We start from the raw sequence: 22,281 nt of genomic DNA on the forward strand, positions 1-22,281 counted from the left end.
GGAAGAACCGACAAGAAACACTATTTTAGATTTTCTTTTCAAATTCTAAACAATTAAATATCCGTTATCTAAACTATCCGAAACGATCGGATAATCCGATATCAATTCGTATCCGAAACCGGTAGAATAATATTCATATATCCGAATCCTTAATATTACTGTAATAAATAACGCCGACTAGGAATATTGGAGTACGTCACAAAAATAAATTAATATGTATTACACTATAAATAAGCTGAGGCGGCCCAGTGGTTAGAACGCGTGCTTCTTAACCGATGTTTTCGGGTTCAAACCCAGACAAACACCACTACATATATGTGCTTAATTTGTTAAAATTCATCTCGTGCTCGGCGGGAAGGAAAACATCGTGAGGAAATCTGCATGTGTCTAATTTCATCGAAATTCTGACGCATGTGCATTCCACCAACCTGCATTAGGACAGCGTGGTGGAATATGTTCCAAACCCTCTCCTTAATGGGAGAGGCCTTGGCCTAGCAGTGGGAAATCTACAGGCTGTTACTTTACTAAATGTTTTACTAGGGAACAACCCCGGCTTCGCACGGGTGCAATACTGATACTAAATATACTACAGAACTTGGTTATTTACATCACATTAGAAACTTCTAAAATTATCAGTGATTCTTTACTATATTGTCCATGTATTATATACATAAATCATCCTCTCGAATCACTCCATCTATTAAAAATTCCCCATCAAAATCCGTTGTGTATCAAAGATCTAAGCATACATAGGGACAGACAGCGGTTAGCGACTTTGTTTTATACTGTGTAATGATATTTTGTATTATATAACACTCACTTGTACCCGTAGGTCTCCAAGAGGTACCGCAAGACCGGGGGCAGTATGATACTCCCGAACGCCGAGCCGGACATGCAAATCCCATTGGCCAAGCCCCGCAGCCGGACGAAGTATGACGTCACGATGTAGACAGTCGGCGGGAAAGCCAGACCGGCCCCGGTACCGACCATCGCGCCGAAACTTTAAAAAAAATATGAAAAAAAAACATCGTCCTGAGGAAAGAGGTTTCATTATAGTTATTATTGTCTAAAACTAATCGACAGCTTTTTATGGGGGGGGGATATGTTGTTAGGTATAGATATAGTACGACACAACTTAGATGTATCATCGGCAAAATTCGTAAAACCGATCACATCCGAATTGGGTACGCTATCCCAAATTATCAATATCTATTTCTCATGTGTATATGATTTTTACACAAACGTAATAACTTGTAATATCACATGCCCTAATATATTCGTCAATTCGACACGTCGATTTACACGCACTCGCTTTCTCGGGTTGAACTGACGCGGTAATCTATAGCGACGAATAGCGTCGAGTGGCGCGATAGGGAGCTGTTTCTGTTGGTTGTGTGAATCGGCAGTGAACGGTTTTATTGATTCTGACGATACATATAAGTCGTGTCTTACTGTACCTTGTGTACTTTTCTGTGGAAACATCACAATATCATGATGATCAGATCTCGTAACAAACGAACAAACACACATATATATTTATATTATTAGTTAAGATAATATGGGTGATAAAGAACGCCATTGCTTTTTTATATTTAGAACTAGTAAACGCCCGAGGATAGTCGCGTTTTAGGGTGTTGGTTGTCATAGCCTATACCTTTCTTGGAGTTCAAGTTTGCTTTAGACCAAATAACATAACCTATAAAATAAGTAAAGAAGTATAGAATAGAACGTCACTAGTGCAGTGGTCGCCTAGGTCGATGTCAACAAACGTAGGTTTGATTCTAACCCCAAGACCAATTGACATCACTCTCAGGACAAGTTTTAGGCTTTATAAGAGAGATAATACATAAAAACTTAAAAAAAAAGAAAAACCGACTTAAAATTAAATACTATTTCAAAACAAATTAATACACACTAAGAAGTAAAAAAAAAAATTACGTATTCAAAATATTTCTATACTCTTAAGTAAAATGAAATGAAAAACATTAGACTACTTAAAAGTCATAAGTCACAAGTAAAGTCACAAGTCAGTCAGTCAAAGATTATATAACGTAGTTACAATTATTGTTATATTTGGAGTCGGTGTCAGCCAAGAAAACCCTACGGTATATCTAGCAAGAAATAACACAAGAATACTTTAAGAAGTATGTTTTTTATCGTTTAGGAAAACATGGAAAAAATGCAGGTTTTGGGCATATTTTGTGGTACTTATGACTTACCTAAAGTACAGATAGCTGATGGAAAAAGCCCAACAGCTGATGATCATTCCGAACGCGGCGAAACAGCCTCCGATCAGCGTCACCGTCCGATAAGACCACTTCACCGACAGTATCGATGATATTGGACCTGATGGGGGGTGATAACAAAGATAATGTTGTCTTAAATTTTCGCGATTATTACACATTTAAATAAAACTAGTTATAACGGATTTGAATCGAGTATATTAATTATTTTTGAAATCCCGACGTTTCGAGCTCTTTACAGCGTTCGTGGTCACGGGTAAACTGAAACGTTCAAATCCGTTATAACTAGTTTTAGATAACAAAGATATGAAGAAATTGTGATAAATATGAATAGGCTATTTGACAATGCGAAGAATAATGTGTCAATTATTGTAATTTATTAAATAAAGTTGAAAATAATTGATTTATTCAAAAATCTATAAATAAAAATGCATTTCCTTTTAAACGTTTGTCACGTGACACAAAATGCTCCTGATTGGTCGGGTTCATGGCGACGTCACTTGCTTGTTAACCTCGTTTGCCTGCTGTATGTACCACAGATATAATACAGGCAAGTGACGTCACCGACCCCATTGCATCGCCACATTGTCCAAGCATCGTTTTCGCGAGTTATTTAAATATGGAATTTTTAATTTGATATTTTTCGTCAAATATGTACAAGAAATAAAAATTAAAATTAAAAAAAAAAAACAGTCAAACAGAGCGCGTGCATCTTAACCGGTGATTGCGGGTTCGAATCCAGGCAAGCACCACTGCATATTTATGTACTTTATTTGTGCTTATAACTCATTTCGTGCTTGGTAAAGGAAAACATCGTACGGAAATCTTCTTAAATACGAATTCTGCCACATGTGTATTCCACCAACCCGAATTGGAACAGCGTTAAAGGAAAACATCGTAAGGAAATCTAATTTCATAGCAATTCTGCCACGTGTGTATTCCACCAACACGAATTGGAACACCGCGTGGCGAAATATCTTCCAAACCTCCTCAAAAGGAGAGGAGGCCTTAACCCAGCAGTGGGAAGTTTTATATATAAACGTAATATACCCTGCCTGGAAGTCACCGAGTATTAACTCAACGTCTGTGTTATCTTGTATTGAACAACTACAGCACAACTCACCCAAGCTACTGTAGAGGAAGTAACACAGGGCCACGATCCCTGAGGAAGCTGACGCACTCGAGTGGAAAACATCGTTAAACTCGACCAGGAGAACTCCAAACGACTTGATAGTCCCCGGTATGAGGATGTTCACTAACGTTGCCCCTGGAAGCAGACAAAAGTGACTTTAAATAACCCATCACCACAAATATTGGACAACATCAAGGATCTGTACTACTACTATTGAATGTAGGACCGCATAACGTACCAAGATATTTGTAGGACAACGTCACTATTAAATTATATAGACACTAGTAATCGCCCGCGGCTTCGCTTGCGTTTTATTGTGTTAGTTGTCATGTAATAATAAATAAATAAATATGAGACAACATCACATACATTACTCTGATACCAATGTGTAAAAACTGGAAATATATTCCCAAGCCTTGGATAGTACGTCAAGCCTGTAAGTCGCAGATTCGCAACACACGTGCAATAACGTCTAACGCGTAGTCCGTTTTAAATAAATAAATATTTGACGACCTCCATGGTCGAGTGGTATTTACGACGGTTATCATGGGTACGCCACTCCGAGGTCCTGGGTTCGATTCCCAGTTGAGACGATGTAGATTATCATTAGTTTTTTCATTTTTCATAAATAATAAATATGAGACAACATAACATACATTACACTGATTCCAATGTAAGTAGCTAAAGCACATGTGGTGTGGAAAATCAAAAGCAACGACGGCACAAACACCCAGACCCGAGACAACATAGAAAACTAACAAACTACATCGACTCGGGATCTCGGAGTGGCGTACCCATGAAGACCGGTGTACACACTAATCGAAAGCGGAGGTCGTCAAATTCTCATCCTCCTGCCCTTATCCCAATTTTATTCGGGGTCGGCGCAGCATGTTCTCCTTCCATACTCCTCTGTCAGACGTCATCTCACAAGTAACATTCTTTCTAACCATATCGTCTTTCACACAATCCATCCATCGTTTCCTTGGTCGTCCTCTACCTCTATATCCATCCACATCCATGCTCAAGGCCTTCCTCACGATGTTCCTTAGGTCGTCAAATTTTCAATTAAAATTTATATGATGAAGATCGCTCACAGACAATAGAGCTGTAAGATACATCGACCATTCCTTACACAACAAACAAGCTTGACCTTGAGAACTAACATGTTATGTAAGTGCGTGAACACAACACTACTGAACACTGGAGTTTGGTGGTAGAATATCTGATGAATGGGCACAAAGCCCTACCACCAAGAAAATCTCTCGAATCTGATAAAAAAGACAAGCTTGGCATAAACACGCTCGCCCTTTGACAAAAGTATGTAAACAGTTTTTACCTACGAGAACACACCATCCCCATTTTCCGTCCGGTGGTACCATCTCCCAGTCGCGTTCCGGCGCCGGTCCGATCGTGAATCTACCGCCGACAACGCCGCCTTCATCTTCGGGTAGTTTGACTGAAATTTCGAAAAACAAAATTAAAGAAAAAACTCTGACAAAATCAATAACATATTTATTATTTATAAATTGATAGAAACTATGATTTTTATGATTAATATATCTCTTTTTTAATACAACACTATTACACTTAACTAGATATTACTACTGATGAACCAAAATCAAAATAAACTTTATTCAAAGTAGGCTTTTACAAGCACTTTTGAATCGTCAATTAACAATTAAGTGAAGTTACCACCTGTTCGAAAAGTAGATTCTACAGAGAAGAAACGGCAAAAAACTCAGCGGTTACTCTTTTTCAACATTAAAAAAATACAAAGTCAAGTTAGTTAATACAATAATATAAATTCCTGCTTGGAAGTCAACAGGTATTAACTCTACGCTTTTTTATCATCTACAAAATCTTTTATCGAATAATGTATTTTTTTCCAAAGTATTTTTTATAAACGATTTGAATTAACGAAACGGCAAAGTTAAAAATGTCTGCGAAACTTTATTATAGAAACGATGACAATTATCCCACAGTTATCCATGGACAACCCCTTATGAAACTTGGTGGAATATGTTCCAAACCGTCTCCCTAATGGGAGAGGAGGCCTTAGCCCAGCAGTGGGAAATTTACAGGCTGTTGTTTTTGTTGTTGAACACGAGCTAATGATTCGTGAGCTATTCGCGAAGGTTCAACTCTATAGTAATTATTTATACATCAAGAATCTGTACTACTACTACTTTTGAACGTAGGACCGTATAACATACCAAGATATTTGTAGGACTACGTCACTATTAAATTATATAGACACTAGTAAACGCCACCGCTTCGCTTGCGTTTTAGTGTGTTAGTTGTCATGTAATAATAAATAAATAAATATGAGACAACATCACATACATGACTCTGATCCCAATGTAAGTAGCCAAAGCACTTGTGTTGTGAAAAATCAGAAGTAACGACGGTACAAACCCCCAGACCAAATACAACATAGAAAAGTAACGAATTTTTTTATATCGACGCGGCCCCGGGACCAGGGAAGCGTACCCGTGAAAACACCGTACAAACTACTCGACCATGGAGGTCGTCAAAAAGTGTCAGACAAGAAAGTAGCCTATGTTATTTCTCGAAGTTCTATTTTGCTTCATACCAAATATCATAAAATTCGCTTCATCAGCTTGGTCGTGAAAGACAGACTAACAGACGGAACTGTCACATTCATAATATTATTTACTTGGTGGTAGGGCTTTGTGCAAGCCCGTCTGGGTAGGTACCACCCACTCATCGGATATTCTTCCGCCAAACAACAGTACTCAGTATTGTTGTGTTCCGGTTTGTAGGATGAGACAGTGTAACTACAGGCACAAGGGACATAACATCTTAGTTCCCAAGGTTGGTGGCACATTGACGATGTAAGGAATAGTTAATATTTCATACAGCGTCATTGTCTATGGGCGATGGTGACCACTTACCATCAGGTGGCACATATGCTCGTCCGCCAACCAATACCATTAAAAAATAATAATATAGATGAACTAAGTAACAAAAAAAAAGCAACTAATAGTTCGTAATAATTACTGTCAGTTTAAACTTCGGGCATCATTTCTTACGCGCCCCAATAAACGCTGAACGAACCACGTGGATGGAATGACTATTAATAATTATTCTGGACACGTTGGCTTCTGGCCAAACGACCCAGACTCCAGTTTTAAGAAACCTTGTAATTAATTATTCGTGAACCATTTTTTTTGACACCAACAATGAAACTCTTGGGTGATGTATCAATGATTGGGGCAAATTTCTTATGAAACAGGACGAATGGGCCAACTTATGCTAAGTGGCTACCAACGCTCATAGACATTGGCCCAATATGAAATGTAATCATTCCTTACATCCTTAAATCTCTAATGAGCCCCCAATCTTGGTAACCGAGTTATTATTATATATTATATTGACGACCTCCATGATCGAGTGGTGTGTACACCGGTTTTCATGGGTACGCCACTTCGAGGTCCCGGTTCGATTCCCGGCCGAGTCGATGTAGATTACCATTAATTTTCTATGTTGTCTTGTGTCTGGGTAATTGTAGTACCGTGGTTAATTCTGATTTTCCAAAACACAAGTGCTTTAGCTACTTACATTGAGATCTGAGTAATGTATGTGATGTTGTCTCAGATTTAAAAAAAAAGAAAAAATATTATGTCCTTTGTGTGCATGGAATCATAATTTTGGGTATCTTTACCCCTATATATACAGGAGGTGATATGGGTGACTATTTGCAATAATTTTAACCCCCATATGCATAATCCAAAAGTGAAATTTTTGAGTTATCACGTTTTTAGCTTTTTTTTAAATGTCAAAAATGCTTCAATACTTTTTTTAGAAAAAAATATCAATATAATTAAAAATCGATGTCACTTATTTGACATTTACATTTTTTTATAAATAACAATGACAAGGTATTCTCCATTTGTGCCTAAATTTATTTCAAATAAAGTATCTTATATATTTTATAGCAATAATTGACGTAAGTTCAACCAATGAGGGGTCACGAATATAATTAATAAATCAAAATGTTACAACATTTTTTTTTATTTCTTTATGTGATCTTAAGATTTTTCTTTTACAATGAGCGCTCACAAGGACAAAAACTATTTTTTTAATTTGATTAAGTAACTCTCTAAACCGATAACACCTTCACGCCTTATCTTATTTCACAATGTTTATTTACTACAAATTAAAATAGCTAACGTTTAATTTGCGAGGTTCAAAGAAATATATTCACTCAAACAATTATTATTATATTACACTATTATTAATAATTGGATTATTAATATAATTACACCGTAAAAATATCAATTATTTCACGCACCGTACGGTACAATACTTTTGTTAAACATTTACATACATAATTATAAAAGTTGTTAAGTTACACAATTGCCATCTCTTTCTGACATCATAAATTCAATATTCAAATGAAAAAGAAAGCAATATTTAATGAATCACGTCTTAAAACGCATAAAGATACAAATGCACTTCCACGAATATTTCTTAGTCTTAACTGTGAATTTTAATTCAAGCCAAATCATTCCTTATCACAATGAAATTAAATAACAAAACGTAATAAAAACAATTAAAACACTTACGTGATTTATATTTATGCCTATTAGACATTAAAAAAGAATTGAAATACACAAAAAACTATATTAATTTAATAAAACAATACACTCAAACTAACTATGCTTTATGATATTAAGTCATAATTATTTTCAACTACCCACAATGAAATAACGTCACGATCGGATTTGCGAATAGGGTTACCAGAATTAAAAATGAAATACCCGGGTGGACAAGTAATTTAATCCCGAATTTGGGTAAAAAGCACACCCCTAATTAATATTGAAAATATTATGACGTATATTATGTCAATTTTTGAACGCAGTTCTTTTAGGCGATTTAAATTCGTCAAGTGAGGAAAAAGCGTTATACTAAAGGCAACCATTCTTTCTCTTTTATTAATCTCTCTGTCTCTTTCTAATGAATACAATTTTATATGATATTTATTTTTGTTTTTATTTCACAGATTTTTTATAATTAAATACAAAAAGCATTGGGACATTTCCTGGGTGTTATTTTACATAAAATATAGTATACTAATATTTATATACTGGCTTCGCCTGCGTTTTTGGAGTTGATTGTCAAGAATTTGTTAAGCATAAAAAGTAGCATATGTCTATATGTACTTGACATATCAGTATGTTACGGACAATACATACAATATATATTTATAAATAAAAGCTATACGTTATTCTGAATATTGAATTATCAAATTATTTTCATAGACAAAACATAAAATAAAAAAATATATATTTTATTTTAAAAGTGTGTCGTGACTGGCCAGTATTATCTGCTACAATCTCTTAAAATAATATCAAATTGAACCGAGCTTTATTTCATTTTTGTGTTCCGGTTTGAAAGGCGAGTGAGCCAGTATAACCACAGACACAAGAGACATAATAACTTAGTCAAAAATCTAAATCAAAATAAACTTTATTCAAGTAGGCTTTTACAAGAACTTTTGAATCGTCATTTTACAATTAAGTGAAGCTGCCACCGGTTGGGAAAGTAAATTCTACCCACTGCCCAGTGGTGACAACATACCTATGTCCCAATTGCTTCTAAAAAAGTACAACTTTCTCACCTTTTTTCGACGATTTCACAGAAACCAACCCCCTCTCTTCGTTCTGACCGGGCAAGACTACAACTTCATTCCTCTCCAGAAGTTTCTCTTGAGCTTCATCAATGATATCCTTTTCGGATCTAACGGCCTGTAAGGTCGCCATTTTTCTATCTGACACTACACAAAATGGCCGGCTTTTACAAAATGGCGCATGTTATATTATAATATCTTTGGAATGTCTTGTAGTAAACTACATTTCTTCGTTTTACATATAAAAAATGAATTCAGTCTTGCATTTGGCTGGTTTATTTATTCTGAAACAAATTAGATTAAAATTATTAATATTATACTAGCAAAACGCCCCGACTTCGCACGGGTGCAATACTGATCAAATCAAATCAATTCAATTTTATTCAAGTAAACTTCACAATGAAGCGTTTTTGAATCGTCAATAATTAAATACTTCCACCGTTTCGGAAAGCAGCTTCTAGCGAGAAGAAACGGCAAGAAACTCGCATAGTTGCTCCTTTCAAATAAACAGTTTACCTATAATGCTGTTATTTACAGAAATTAGTGTCCTATGTTGGAACCCGAGCCTAACTCGAGGCGTTCCTTTCTAAAAAGTACTCTTTTAATGAATAACGTGATTTATTTATTAATTTAGTCTTAATAATCTTTTTAAGTTTTGAAAACGGTAAATTGATTATATTTTATTTATGCTAAACCTACTATAGAATTTGTTTAATTACGACATCGCATTAGAAACATCTAAAATTATCAGCGTTTCTTTACTATATTGTACATGTATTATATACAAAAACCTACCTCTCGAATCACTCTATCTATTAAAAAAATCCGCATCAAAATCCGTTGCGTAATTTCAAAGATCCAAGCATACATAGATACAGACAGCGGTAAGCGACTTTGTTTTCAATCGACTTCAAAAAGGAGGAGGTTATCAATTCGTCTGTATTTTTTTTTTTATGTTTGTTACCTCATAACTTTTTACTGGGTGGACCGATTTTGATAATTTTTTTTTGTTTGAAAGGTAGTGCTTCCCGTGGGGTCCCTTTTTTATATTTTTTTTCCGATGATGGTATCCGTATGAAAACGACGTAAGTCTTAAATTTGCATTATGTATGTGCGCGATAAATAGGTGAATAACTCAAAATTGGTTGGCACAGTTTTGATGATTCTTTTAAAATTATAAAGGACATACTTTAAGGGTAGTTTGGTGTAATTTTGGTAAGGTTCTGAGCATAGGATCCATGACAAATTAAGGGAACGTGAGGGAACGGAACAATTCTGAGGAGCACGTTAGCTATACTCGGTCGAATCTTTTATTTATGGGTTACTTGGATATTTAAATCACCTTCCGGAACGTGGTTATGTTCATGTAATTGAATTATAATCAACTAGCGACCCGCCCCGACTTCTCACGGATGCAAAATTGATACTAAATATACTAAAGAATTTGTTTATTTACGACATCACATTGCAAACTTCTAAAATTGTCAGTGTTTCTTTACTATGTTGTTCATTTATTATATACACAAACCTTCCCCTTGAATTACACTATCTATTAAAAAAAACCGCATCAAAATCCATTGCGTAATTTTAAAGATATAGGGACAGAGAAAGCGACTTTGTTTTATACTATGTATTGACGGAACTCCTAAACGGCTTACAGTTAGGGTGCGATTTGGGGCAGAATTTCTTACTGTCTTTAATCAAATTTTTTGTATATGATGTGATGTCATATGATGTACGACATAGCATACGAATAGCTCTTTTGCAAAGTTTTTTTACTGAGGTCGATTACAGCTCATTCCTTGTAGTTTATGCCGCATGACGTATTAAAGCCGCATTTTCGAAAGTCTATTTTTGCTTTATTCGAAAGTTTCTTTTGAAATTGTCCCCGAAGTAGTTTCTGATTCATATAAACGGCACGCTTAATCTATCCATATTAAGAAAAAAATGTTAGTCTACATCAGCTTCACTTAAAATCAAAAAATAAATAAAATTTTCTAAAATTCGTCTCCAAATATAGCAATAATTATAACTACATTATATAATCGTAAATCTACTTTTAAGTAGTCTAATATTTTTCATTTCATTTTACCTAGGAGGACTCTCAAAAATATGTTAAATATGCAATTATTTTTATTACTTTTTAGTGCATTTTTAATTGTTTTAAAATAGTGTTTTGTTTGAAGTCGGTTTTTCTTTTTGTTAAAATTTTATTTTGTACTATGTAATTATTCTTAAATAAGTTTACGTACACGGCACGCCTGTATGTGTGCGTTTACGAATACACACATAATGTCAATGTAGTAATATCAGCTACTAGTTGTCGAGCGCGGGTTCGCTTACGTTTTAGGGGATTGGTTATCATATATAGACAAAAAGTAGCTTCCTTGGAGTTCTTGTTTACTTCACATTAAATTTCACCAAATTCGATTCATTGGTTTGGTCGTGAAAGAACGACAGACAGGCAGGCAGGCAGACAGACAGACAGACAGACATACAGACAGACAGACAGACAGACAGACAGACAGACAGACAGACAGACAGACAGACAGACAGACAGACAGACAGACAGACAGACAGACAGACAGACAGGCAGACAGGCAGGCAGACAGAGTTACTTTCAACAAGAACAACAACAACAACAGCCTGTAAATTCCCACTGCTGGGCTAAAGGCCTCCTTTCCCTTTCCACACGATGTTTTCCTTTGCCCTCCCCTGAATCTTATATTATTCTAATTATTACGATTAATCTTATCGCTGAAATATGTAATCGATATTGAATACATTTTTTATCATCGTATGACACAATCGTATGACCGTACTAATATTACGAATAAACAGATAAACATATGTTTGTCTCTCTCTGACATTTGTAACTTAACATTGGAGAGAAGAAGACAGGACAATGTTTAAGAATACATATAATAACTTGAGTGCGTCTCGGTTAGCGCTGTGTTTGAGTGAGGGAGACAGAGCATACCGCTGCTGTATGTGTGAGAGAAAGCCAGACAGACCGGCGTCGTTACGCGTTACGTAACGGAACAGATAACCCTTTCATAAGATGTTATCACCTCAGTGTTGAAAAAAGAGTAACTAATGAGTTTATTTTAATTTTTGATTTTGATTTTCTCAAAATTGAGTTGAAATTCAGTCCAGATGGAGCATAATGACCTGCATTTCATTTGTTTTCGAAAACTTTTATACCAAAATAAACTTTATTCAAGTACGCTTTTACGAGCACTTTTGAATCATCATTTAAAAACTATATCAAGTGAAGCTACCACCGGTTAGGAAATGTAGATTCTACCGAGAAGAACCGGCAAGAAACTCAGCAGTTACTCTTGTCAACATTTAATAAAACAATCATGTTTTTTAATTACAATTATACATGCATGTAATATATCGCACGACTTTTTTATCATCTATATAGTCCTGCATTTAATAATAATATGTCTTCTTTAAAGTAAAAAGTAATGTAACAGCCTGTAAATTTCCCACTGCTGGGCTAATGGACTCCTCTCCCATTAAGGAGAGGGCTTGGAACATATTTCACCACGCTGTTACAATGCGGGTTGATGGAATGCACATGTGGCAGAATTTCTATGAAATTAGACACATGCAGGTTTCCTCACGATGTTTTCCTTCACCGCCGAGCACGAGATGAATTATAAACAAAAATTAAGCACACATATATAGTGGTGCTTGCCTGGGTTTAAACCCACAATCATCGGTTAAGATGCACGCGTTCTAACAACTGGGCCATCTCGGGTCTGTCTCAGATGTCTTCTTTACCAATGTATATTTCACGAATTATGTAAATTTGTGAATCGGCAAAGTTAAAAATGTCTGCGGAAAACGAGATATTTAAGACCTTTTTCCACTAGGCTGTAATCGTCAAATCGAACGATGAGAGATAAAAATGGCCGCAAATTTGATTAGTATAACTTTATTAGTTATCAGCTTATAATGATAATTTATTACTAGACGCAGAGCTTAGACCACCGAGCTGATAAAACGCCGTCTACTAAGATTCTATTTATAACCGTTTTTGATAATGTATCTATCAGTACTTTTTCTCGGTGGTAGGGCTTTGTGCAAGCCAGCCTGGGTAGGTACCACCCACTCATCAGTTATTCTACCGCCAAATAACAGTACTCAGTATTGTTGTGATCCAGTTTGAAGGGTGCCAGTGTAACTACAGGCACAAGGGACATAACAACGTTGAGTTGTCGTTGAGAATATAAAACATAATAATAGCAACAGCCTGTAAATTTCCCACTGCTGGGTTAAGGCATCCCCTCCCTTTGAGAAGATAGATATATGGAGCATATTCGACCACACTGCTCCAATGCGGGTTGGTGAATTCACATGTGGCTGAATTTCATTGAAATTAAACACCGCGGGTTTACTCACGATGTTTTTTAATCAGTGAACTCGAGGTGATACAAGTTAGGCACATAAAAATTTAGTGGTTTTTAATTGAACCCGAAAACATCGGTTAAGATGTACGCGTCCTAAAAAACGGGCCATCTCGACTCATAGTTTCGGGATTATATCTTTCTAAGAATAGGAATAAATCGTGCTTACGAGCGTTACAATGAAGTATTCAATTGCTCTCAGCTAGACGAAGCTATCTCCGGTAACGCCATTCGCTTATCTGTCAAAATCAGCTGATAAAACTGATTAAAAAAAAATTCGCCGCAATCTTTACCAATTAATGAATACTAACGACCCGCCCCGTCTTCGCACGCTTGCGATGCAGTTAATAAATATACTACAGAATGTCTCAAACGTTCACAGCTTATTTTGACACTAGTTGTTGACCGTGTCTTTGCTCGCGTTTTAGAAGTCTGGTCGTCTAGTGTTTAGGGAGGAGTTCAAATTTGCTTCATACCAAATTTCATCAAATTCCGTTCAGCGGTTTGGTAGTGAAAGAGCGTCAGATGACAGAGATACTTTTACATTTATAATATTAGTAAATAGAAGTATAGATTACACAGTACAAACCGCTATGTACCTACAGTCAGAGTAAGAAAACCTTCGTCAGTTTTCAAATTCATTCCTTTATCGAGTCTTAGACTCTTAGTACCTTTTGAATCTAAACATCGAATCATTGCGACGCAATACGTCATTCTCGATCGGTGAAGCAGATTATCGCTCACACTGAGCACACGAAAATAGATCTTAAGGTGACGAACCTTTTCTTACCCCCGACTGTACATTCATTTTAAAGCAAGCTTGAACCCAAGCCCTAAAACTAATACAAAATAACAATTTAACATGTATTTTAAATGCTCCGTATAACCTTATCTTACAGAATTATAGTTACTGCAAAAAAAACAACTAAATTTGGAAATATTCTAAAACCCTGTCAAAACAAACGACAATCGTAATCACTCCAACGTAATATCAACTCTATTTCGTTAACAATAAGATACATATCCGAACTTAAGTTATAGCATTTTGAGTTTATTTTAATTTGGTATCTGATTAACAATCTTCACGCACAATAAAACGTTTGAGGACCGTTATAACAGTAATTAGATACTTGTGGGAAGCCTTATCAGCTGATAACAGAGGTTATTGACCTTGGTTACGTTTACAACTTTGGCAAATTAAGTAAGAAATTATTAGTAGCTATGCCCACGACCTTGTAAGCGTTTGAATTTAACAAAAAAAATATTATTGTAGCCTAAGTTACTCCTTATTATATCAGTTATCAGCCAGTAAAAATCCCGTCAAAATTGGTCCAGCCGTTCCAGAGATTAGCCGGATCAAACACAGACAAAAATTGAAATAAAATATTTTGGTATATGTATACATACAAATACATTGAGTAAAAAGAGCTGTTTTAATATTACAAACAGACACTCCAATTTTATTATATGTATAGATAGATAGATATAGATTAAAATATTATAAAAAGGTTTATATTATTTATAGTTTGCTTTAATTAATTCTTCAATAATCATAATTATATTTAATTATTTTTTTGAATTGTATTGATACTAAATAAGACGGTACTATGAGTTGACTCGACGACCTCCGTGGTCGAGTAGTGTGTACACCGGTTTTCATGGGTACACACCGAGGTCCCGGGCTCGATTCCCGGCCGAGTCGATGTAGATTATCATTAGTTTTGTATGTTGTCTTGGGTATGGGTGTTTGTGGTACCGTCGTTACTAATGACTTTCCATAACGCAAGTGCGTTAGCTACTTACATTGCGATCAGAGTAATGTATGTGATTTTGTCTCATATTTTTTTTAATTATTATTTTTAGTGAGGTTTATACAAGTGATGGAAACTCCTAATAGAGGACTCCTATCTCTGAACTTTGATGATTGTCTAATAACCTTAAAATAATATAAAGTAATGAAGAAGTTATTTTTAAAATATCCTGACGTCATGTACTAACAACAACAGCATTTAAATTTACAACTGCTGGGCTTAGGCCACCTCTCCCCTTGAGGAGGTTTGGAACATATTCCACCACGCTGCTCCAATGCGGGTAGGTAGATTACACATGTGGCAGAATTTCTATGAAATCAGACACATGCAGGTTTCCTCACAATGTTTTCCTTCACCGCCGAGAACGAGATAACTTATTAACACAAATTAAGCACATGAACATTCAGCGGTGCTTGTCTGCGTTTGAACCCGCGACCATCGGTTAAGATGCACGCATTCTAACAACTGGGCCATCTCGGCTCCATGTACTAAGCACAATAAAAAATCTAACATGTTTGTATCGGGCCGCCCCACAGATGTGATAACTTAATGTAATCCCAGTACAACTATTTAATATCGATATTGTCTAACTCGAGAATACTTAGGTTATAACTTGAATTGATGTATATTAACTAGCGACCCGCCCCGGATTCGCAAAGGAGCATTGCTTGTACTAAATATACTACAGAATTTTCTTGTTTTTTTTATTATATGTACTGTCCATATGTTACAGATTTTAGGGTTGACATATTGTGAGGATTTCTTGGCTAACACCGGCTCCAAACATAGCAATAATTGTAACTGAATTATATAATCGTAAAGCGACTTTTAAGTAGTCTAATAATTTTCATTTCATTTTACTTAGGACTCTATAAAATATTTTAAATACGTAATATTTTTTTTTTAATTTTTCCTGCATATAAATTTATTTTGAAATATTGTTAAGTTAAATTCTTTTTTTAATTTTTTTTATTCATTGTATCAAAAAACATAAAAAGCAACAAAAATACAGATATAGTTACTTTCGCATTTATAATATTACTATAGATTTCCCACATATGAATAAAAGTCCAACGACTGGGCTAATTCTTACACCGACGTCCGTCCCACGATATTTTCCTACACCGATCACAAGACTCAAACTCTTTAAAGACCGTGATCATTACAATCTGACACAATTTAATTTAAAAACGCGTTTCCGTTAACAAACACAATAAAAGCACTCACCTCTGCTAAATAACAGGATTATATAAGATTAAAATTCATTACAGATAAATGTAATTCAACATTTAAATTTCAGCGTGAAACTGGAACGAATGTAAATAACAGTAAATGACGTCACAACTTGCAAGGTTCCCAGTAGTTACACAATGTTTTTGAAAAAAGAAATACTTCGCCGAGAAAAAAAGACATTTCATTTGACATTATAGGCAATATTAACAAAGATTAATCTAGTTCAAGTATCCGAACTTCATTATCGATTAAGTTATGACACTTTGTTTTTTTTTTTAATGTCACCTGTCAGTGGGGTGAGCCGTAAGACTCTGCCTGATGTAGGGAGCCCAATCAAGGGCTCAGGGTAAGCGCGTTTTAATTGCTCCTCCTGTGATGCATCATCGGCGTCTAGATACCTCTCTCTAGAGCAGCGGTCGGCAACCTTTTGGTAGGCAAGGGCCACAAATAATATAATAAATAAATAAATATGAGACAACATCACATACATTACTCTGATCCCAATGTAAGTAGCTGAAGCACTTGTGTTATGGAAATCAGAAGTAACGACGACACCACAAACACCCAGACCCAAGACAAAAGAGAAAACTAATGGTAATCGACATCGGCTCGGCTGGGAATCGAATCAGGGACCTCGGAATGGCGTGCCCATGAAAACCGGCGTACACACCACTCGACCACAGAGATCGTCAAAACACTATGATATATCGAAACACATCTAACATCGGACATCGAAGATGTTATCGATTTGACGATATATGGGTCACCTGATGGTAAGTGGTCATCATCACGCATAGACAATGACGCTGTAAGAAATATTAACTATTCCTTGCATCGTCAATGCGCCACCAACCTTGGGAACTAAGATGTTATGTCCCTTGTGCCTGTAGTTACACTGGCTCATCGTTCTGATACATCAAAGCATCCAAAGTACGATAACATTAAACTCTTGAACACAGTCTCTCTGTAACTTTAAAGTAACCAATCTCTGTAAAGTGATGAAGCGAATTTGAAAATGATTTCGATATGATATTCGTTCCATCTCTTTCTAACATATCGTAAAATGTTACGCTAGACAAAGACAGCGCGATATCTGAAATGGGATGTCAACACCGATATTTATAGTGTTAAGATTTTTGGATTAGTGAACATGCCGATGTCAACATAGCATTCGCCGATGTAACATCGATGGGATTGCTTCAGGACATCCCTAGTACGTCCATGCATAGAGTTAGGTTTGGATTTTAAACATATATTATTACTAGCTGTTACCCGCTTTACTCGCATAGAATACAAATGTATTTACAAATTAACTTAAAATACAGACTGTCAAGTATAAGTTGGCGTTCCTGTGGCAGCACCTGCTTCACTATTTGTCTTGCCACTTTTTAAAAAAAATTCTAAAATAATTCTTTACGTCACATTTTTAATAGATTTTGGGTAAGTTTTCTTATTAAGGGTAAATAAAACAAATAAGATATAAATGAACAAGAAAAATTAGTACATGTTTTTGCCACACGCCAACTTACACTTGGTATCCTACCAATCATCAACTTAATATAGCGCGTTTTAATATAGGCAGGGTTGCCAATGCCTATTCACCTAATTCCCCAATAATCTACGATATTCCCCAAAATCGGGGAAAAAATAACCCACACAGAAATAAGGGGAAAAACATGATATTTGATGCCTTTTTTTAAGGTCGATTTTTTATATTATATTGCGTCTCTACTAAGGAAACTATTTCGTCTATGTGTAGTACTTTACTGTACACAAACTAAGGGTGTCGTATAATGAAAAAGTATTTGCTAACATGCTAACTAAATAATCGACTACAATTTCAATTTTCGTACTAACAAAATATCGGCTAAAGAATCAATTACCGATCGTTTTGGTACAATATAAAATTCCCCTCGTTTTCCCCGCACAGTGACAATTCCCGATCGAATTGAGATTCCCCGCATTTTGGGGAATTCCCATATTGGCAACACTGATCCTAGGAGGCTCACCTGTTTGTTCCCAAAAAAATAACCTACATATGTCGTTTCTCGGGCTCTTGACTATTCGTGTAACATATTTCATTTAAATCGGTCCCGTAGCTTAGTGAAAGCGAGGAATTGAGATATCCACGCAGGCCCGCATAGGCCCCGGGGTAACTGGTCGGGGCGATGGCCCCCTACAGTGGTGGCAACGCCGACTGCAACTACAGCCGGGTCACTGGGTGGATTGCAATCCATGGTGTTCGATCCGGGTGGGGTTCACGCCACAGGGCGATCAAGCCTTGGCAATCGGCAACCTGTGGCGGATCCCACTGTGGTATGTCCATGTGATGGCTTCTCCCGTCGCGCAGCGAGGTCGAGTTCGTCGGTGGATCCCGGCGAACGCCCGTCAGCCGACGACGACGAAGCGGTCATGGTCGAGTGAAGTCGCGTGGTAATCCTCTTGGGTCCGGTGGTCGCCGATGGTATGGCGCAATACCCTGGAGATGCTGGGATCGCGCTCCGTTGGCCCTCGCGAACATACAAGAACTCAGGCGGCGAACGTGGTCATCTAGGCTCTCCACATGCAGATCTCTGGCTATCACTGCGTTTCTCACGTAGCGGGGCGCTCCGGTGATGGTGCGCAGCGCTAGCGACTGTTGGGCCCGCAAAGACTTGCGGCTTGTTTCGCTGGTCAGTGCGAACCACGCTGGGGCCGCGTAGGTGAGTCGCGTGCGGACGTACGCTTTATATAAGCACAGCTTCACACGGAGCGGCAGGTGAGACGCCAGAAGGGGGTGCAAGAGGGTTCTAGCCGCTCGCGTCTGCGTTACCACGTTCTTAACATGGTGACGCATTGAGAGCTTCTTGTCGATGGTCACGCCTAGATACTTTGCAGACGGAGACCACTCGACCGATTCTCCCTGGAGCGACACCATTAGTCGCGGGGCTAGTGACCGCCCTATATGTAGCGCCTGGGTCTTTGCAACGTTGACCTTAAGCCTCCAACGCTCCAGCCAGGGAGGAAGTGCATCTAGTGCTCGCTGCATTTTGGTCGCCGCGTGCGAGGCATTCAACGACGTGGTTACAAATGCGGCGTCGTCAGCGTACAGTGCTAAGATGGCACCATCCGCAACTGGAATGTCATCCGTGTATCTGCTGTAGCAGATGGGTGACAAGCAGCTTCCCTGGGGCACTCCGGCTTGGATGGGACGTTCCGTAGACAGTACGTCTTCAACTGCCACTTGAAAGCGCCTGTCTTGGAGGAAGCTGGCCACAGTCTTAACTACTCGACGGGGAGTAGCAGATGTGGACAGTTTGTATATGAGTCCGGAGTGCCAGACACGGTCGAACGCTTTCTCCATATCCAGGAATACTGCAACGGAGTGCTCTCGTTTGTTATAGGCGACAGCGAGATGGTGCAGAACCCTTGAGACTTGCAGCGTGGTGGAGTGTTCGGCTCGGAAACCGAACTGTTCGTCGCGTGGTTGGAGGTGGGGCGTGATGTGCAGTAGAAGTAGTTTCTCGAAGACTTTCGAAGTCGATGACAGCAGCGTGATGGGACGGTAGCTCCCGGGAAGCATTATGTTCTTCCCCTGCTTGGGAACCAGGATAACTCGACCGAGTTTCCACGATGATGGAAAATGCCCGATGCGAAGGATGCTATTAAAAAGTCGCGTTAGAGTTGCTATTGTTCGCGGGGGTAAGTGCCGCAGGGCTTCATTGGTGACTCGATCAGGGCCAGGCGCTTTACGCAGTTTTGTTCGCCGAATCATCCGTTGGATTTGTCCAGGAGAAAACACGACGGGGTCTTCGACTGGTGCTATCGATGATTCGAGGTATGCTTTTACGTGTCGCTCGATGGCTTCAACATGCTGTACATCTGTGGTCGGGTTCGGTTTGAACTGCGTCTCCAGGAAATCTGCAAAAATCTCAGCTCGGTCCTCGGCACGGTAACGAGGGGTACCGTCACTGGCCATTAGGGGCCTAATCGGGGGTAGCTTCCTGGAGAGACGTCGGCAAAGGCGGTGGATACCGTTCCAGTCTTCGCCAGCTTGTTCGATGGTAATTTGCCAAGACTCGTTTGCAACAGTTTCCAGTGCTTCCGAGATCCTGAGAGCCAGAGCATTGAGTAGCGTCTTCATCGCTGGACATCGCTGGTTTTGCCAGTTCCTGCGTAGCTTCCTTTTCTCCTCTAACATCGCTCTGATGTAGGGGGGTAGCTGGGGTTGTCTACATGTGGTTGAAGCATCAACTCTGGATTCACGAAGCGCATCAGACATAGTCGCGCTGAGGTCTAAGGCAAGTCGGTCGACGTCCGTTGGCGACTCAACTCTGTAGGACGGCGAGTGCTTAGTCAGGTATTCGGCGAAGAGTCGCCAGTCCTGGCGATGTTTTGGAGAAGGTGGTCTTGCTGTCATCGGCGTGGTATTCAATGTTAAGAGGACTGTTTGGTGGTCGGAAATGAGGTGGTCATCCATTACATCGATCGACGGTGCGGCGGGCAATCCGCGGGTGATCGCAATGTCGATGACGTCTGGCATGTGGGCTGCGCAGTACGGGTAGTGCGTCGGTACCTCTGGTCCTAACACATAATAGCCGTGGCGGTCTGCATCATCCAGGAGGCGTCTGCCATCCGGACTCACTGTGCTTGAATTCCACGCCGTGTGTTTCGCGTTGAAGTCTCCAGCAATTACCGTGGGCAGTGGCGAGTTCAACAGAGTGTGGACGTCAGCTACTGCGAGTCGGTTATTCGGAGGCTTGTAGAAGGCGAACACGCGGAAGGGCTGGCGATCGATGCATATCTCCACGCCCAGTGCGTACGACGACTGCAGTTGTTGTACTGGCAGGAGTTGGTGAATGATTTTTCGACGGACCAAGACTGCTAATCCCCGATAAGCAGTTCCGGTCGGCGAGGCGTGGTCCTCCCGGTAGACGTAGTATCCGGAAACCTTCAACTTGTCTACTGGTCTAAGGTGAGTCTCGCTAATCAGGCCGATGTCCACTCGACGCTGGGCAAGCATAGTTTTAAAGAGCTGGGCTTTTTGTGATGAAAGCCCGTCGGCATTCCAGAATGCAATACGGAGCTCATCCATGACAGAGCTCCATTATGCATTTTAGGATCAGCGGAATCGGATCACGCTGCTCCTGGATGGCCACCAGAACCTGATTAAGGGTGCCGATGATATTGGTCAGTCTTGGGTCCATAGGAGCCACCCGCTTCGCCTTCGTCCCCGTAACAGGGGCAGCGACCACGGTGCGCTTGGACGGTATGTTAGGCGACACTGATGTTGCCGTCACTGTTTCTTTTGAGGTTGGGGGTGCTGGAGGAGGCACGGCCTCAGGCCGTGAATCTTGTCGAGTGCGCTTAGCGCGCTTACGACGGCGCTTTTGGCTCGGTTGCTGTTGTGGCTGGTTTGCTGCTGCCATGAGCGAACCCGGCGCGTTGACCTCTGCAGGAGTGGAGGCTGAGGGGACAGGGGCTGAGGGAGCGCGCGCAGCTGTGGTACGTACAACGGTTCCAACTCGGCGGTTCTTCGCTTCCTTATGGAATATTGGGCAGGAGGAGTTATTTGCCGTGTGCGCGCCGCCACAGTTGGCGCATGTCGGGGTTTCCTCCAAGGGGCGCTGACAGTCCCTGGCCGCATGGTTCTCTCCACAGCGCACACAGGCAATAGGTCTGTGGCAGTTATGTGATGAATGCCGGAACTGCTGACAGCGGTGGCATTGCGCGGGCCCCTTACGGCCACGCCATGCTTCGATGGTGATCCCGGGCATGCATAAAAGTTCATTCACTTCGTATATTCCCGGGA

The 22,281-nt window shown here is 39.1% G+C and overlaps 1 protein-coding gene across 2 annotated transcripts in view; it reads right to left on the reverse strand.

The window, feature by feature from the left end:
* LOC124542360 (monocarboxylate transporter 13) overlaps positions 1–22,281 on the reverse strand; it is a 51,753-nt gene that overhangs the window by 15,571 nt on the left and 13,901 nt on the right. For both annotated transcript variants that reach the window (XM_047120334.1, XM_047120333.1), the window contains exons 2-6: positions 9,020–9,312; positions 4,712–4,831; positions 3,367–3,510; positions 2,220–2,346; positions 821–1,000 (exon numbers count right to left, since the gene is read on the reverse strand). In XM_047120334.1, the coding sequence (XP_046976290.1) occupies positions 821–1,000; positions 2,220–2,346; positions 3,367–3,510; positions 4,712–4,831; positions 9,020–9,161 (713 nt within the window). In that variant the 5' untranslated portion in view covers positions 9,162–9,312. The remainder of the gene's footprint in view (positions 1–820; positions 1,001–2,219; positions 2,347–3,366; positions 3,511–4,711; positions 4,832–9,019; positions 9,313–22,281) is intronic.

The sequence above is a fragment of the Vanessa cardui genome, chromosome 30 (assembly GCF_905220365.1).
Source record: "Vanessa cardui chromosome 30, ilVanCard2.1, whole genome shotgun sequence".
Taxonomy (NCBI): domain Eukaryota; kingdom Metazoa; phylum Arthropoda; class Insecta; order Lepidoptera; family Nymphalidae; genus Vanessa; species Vanessa cardui.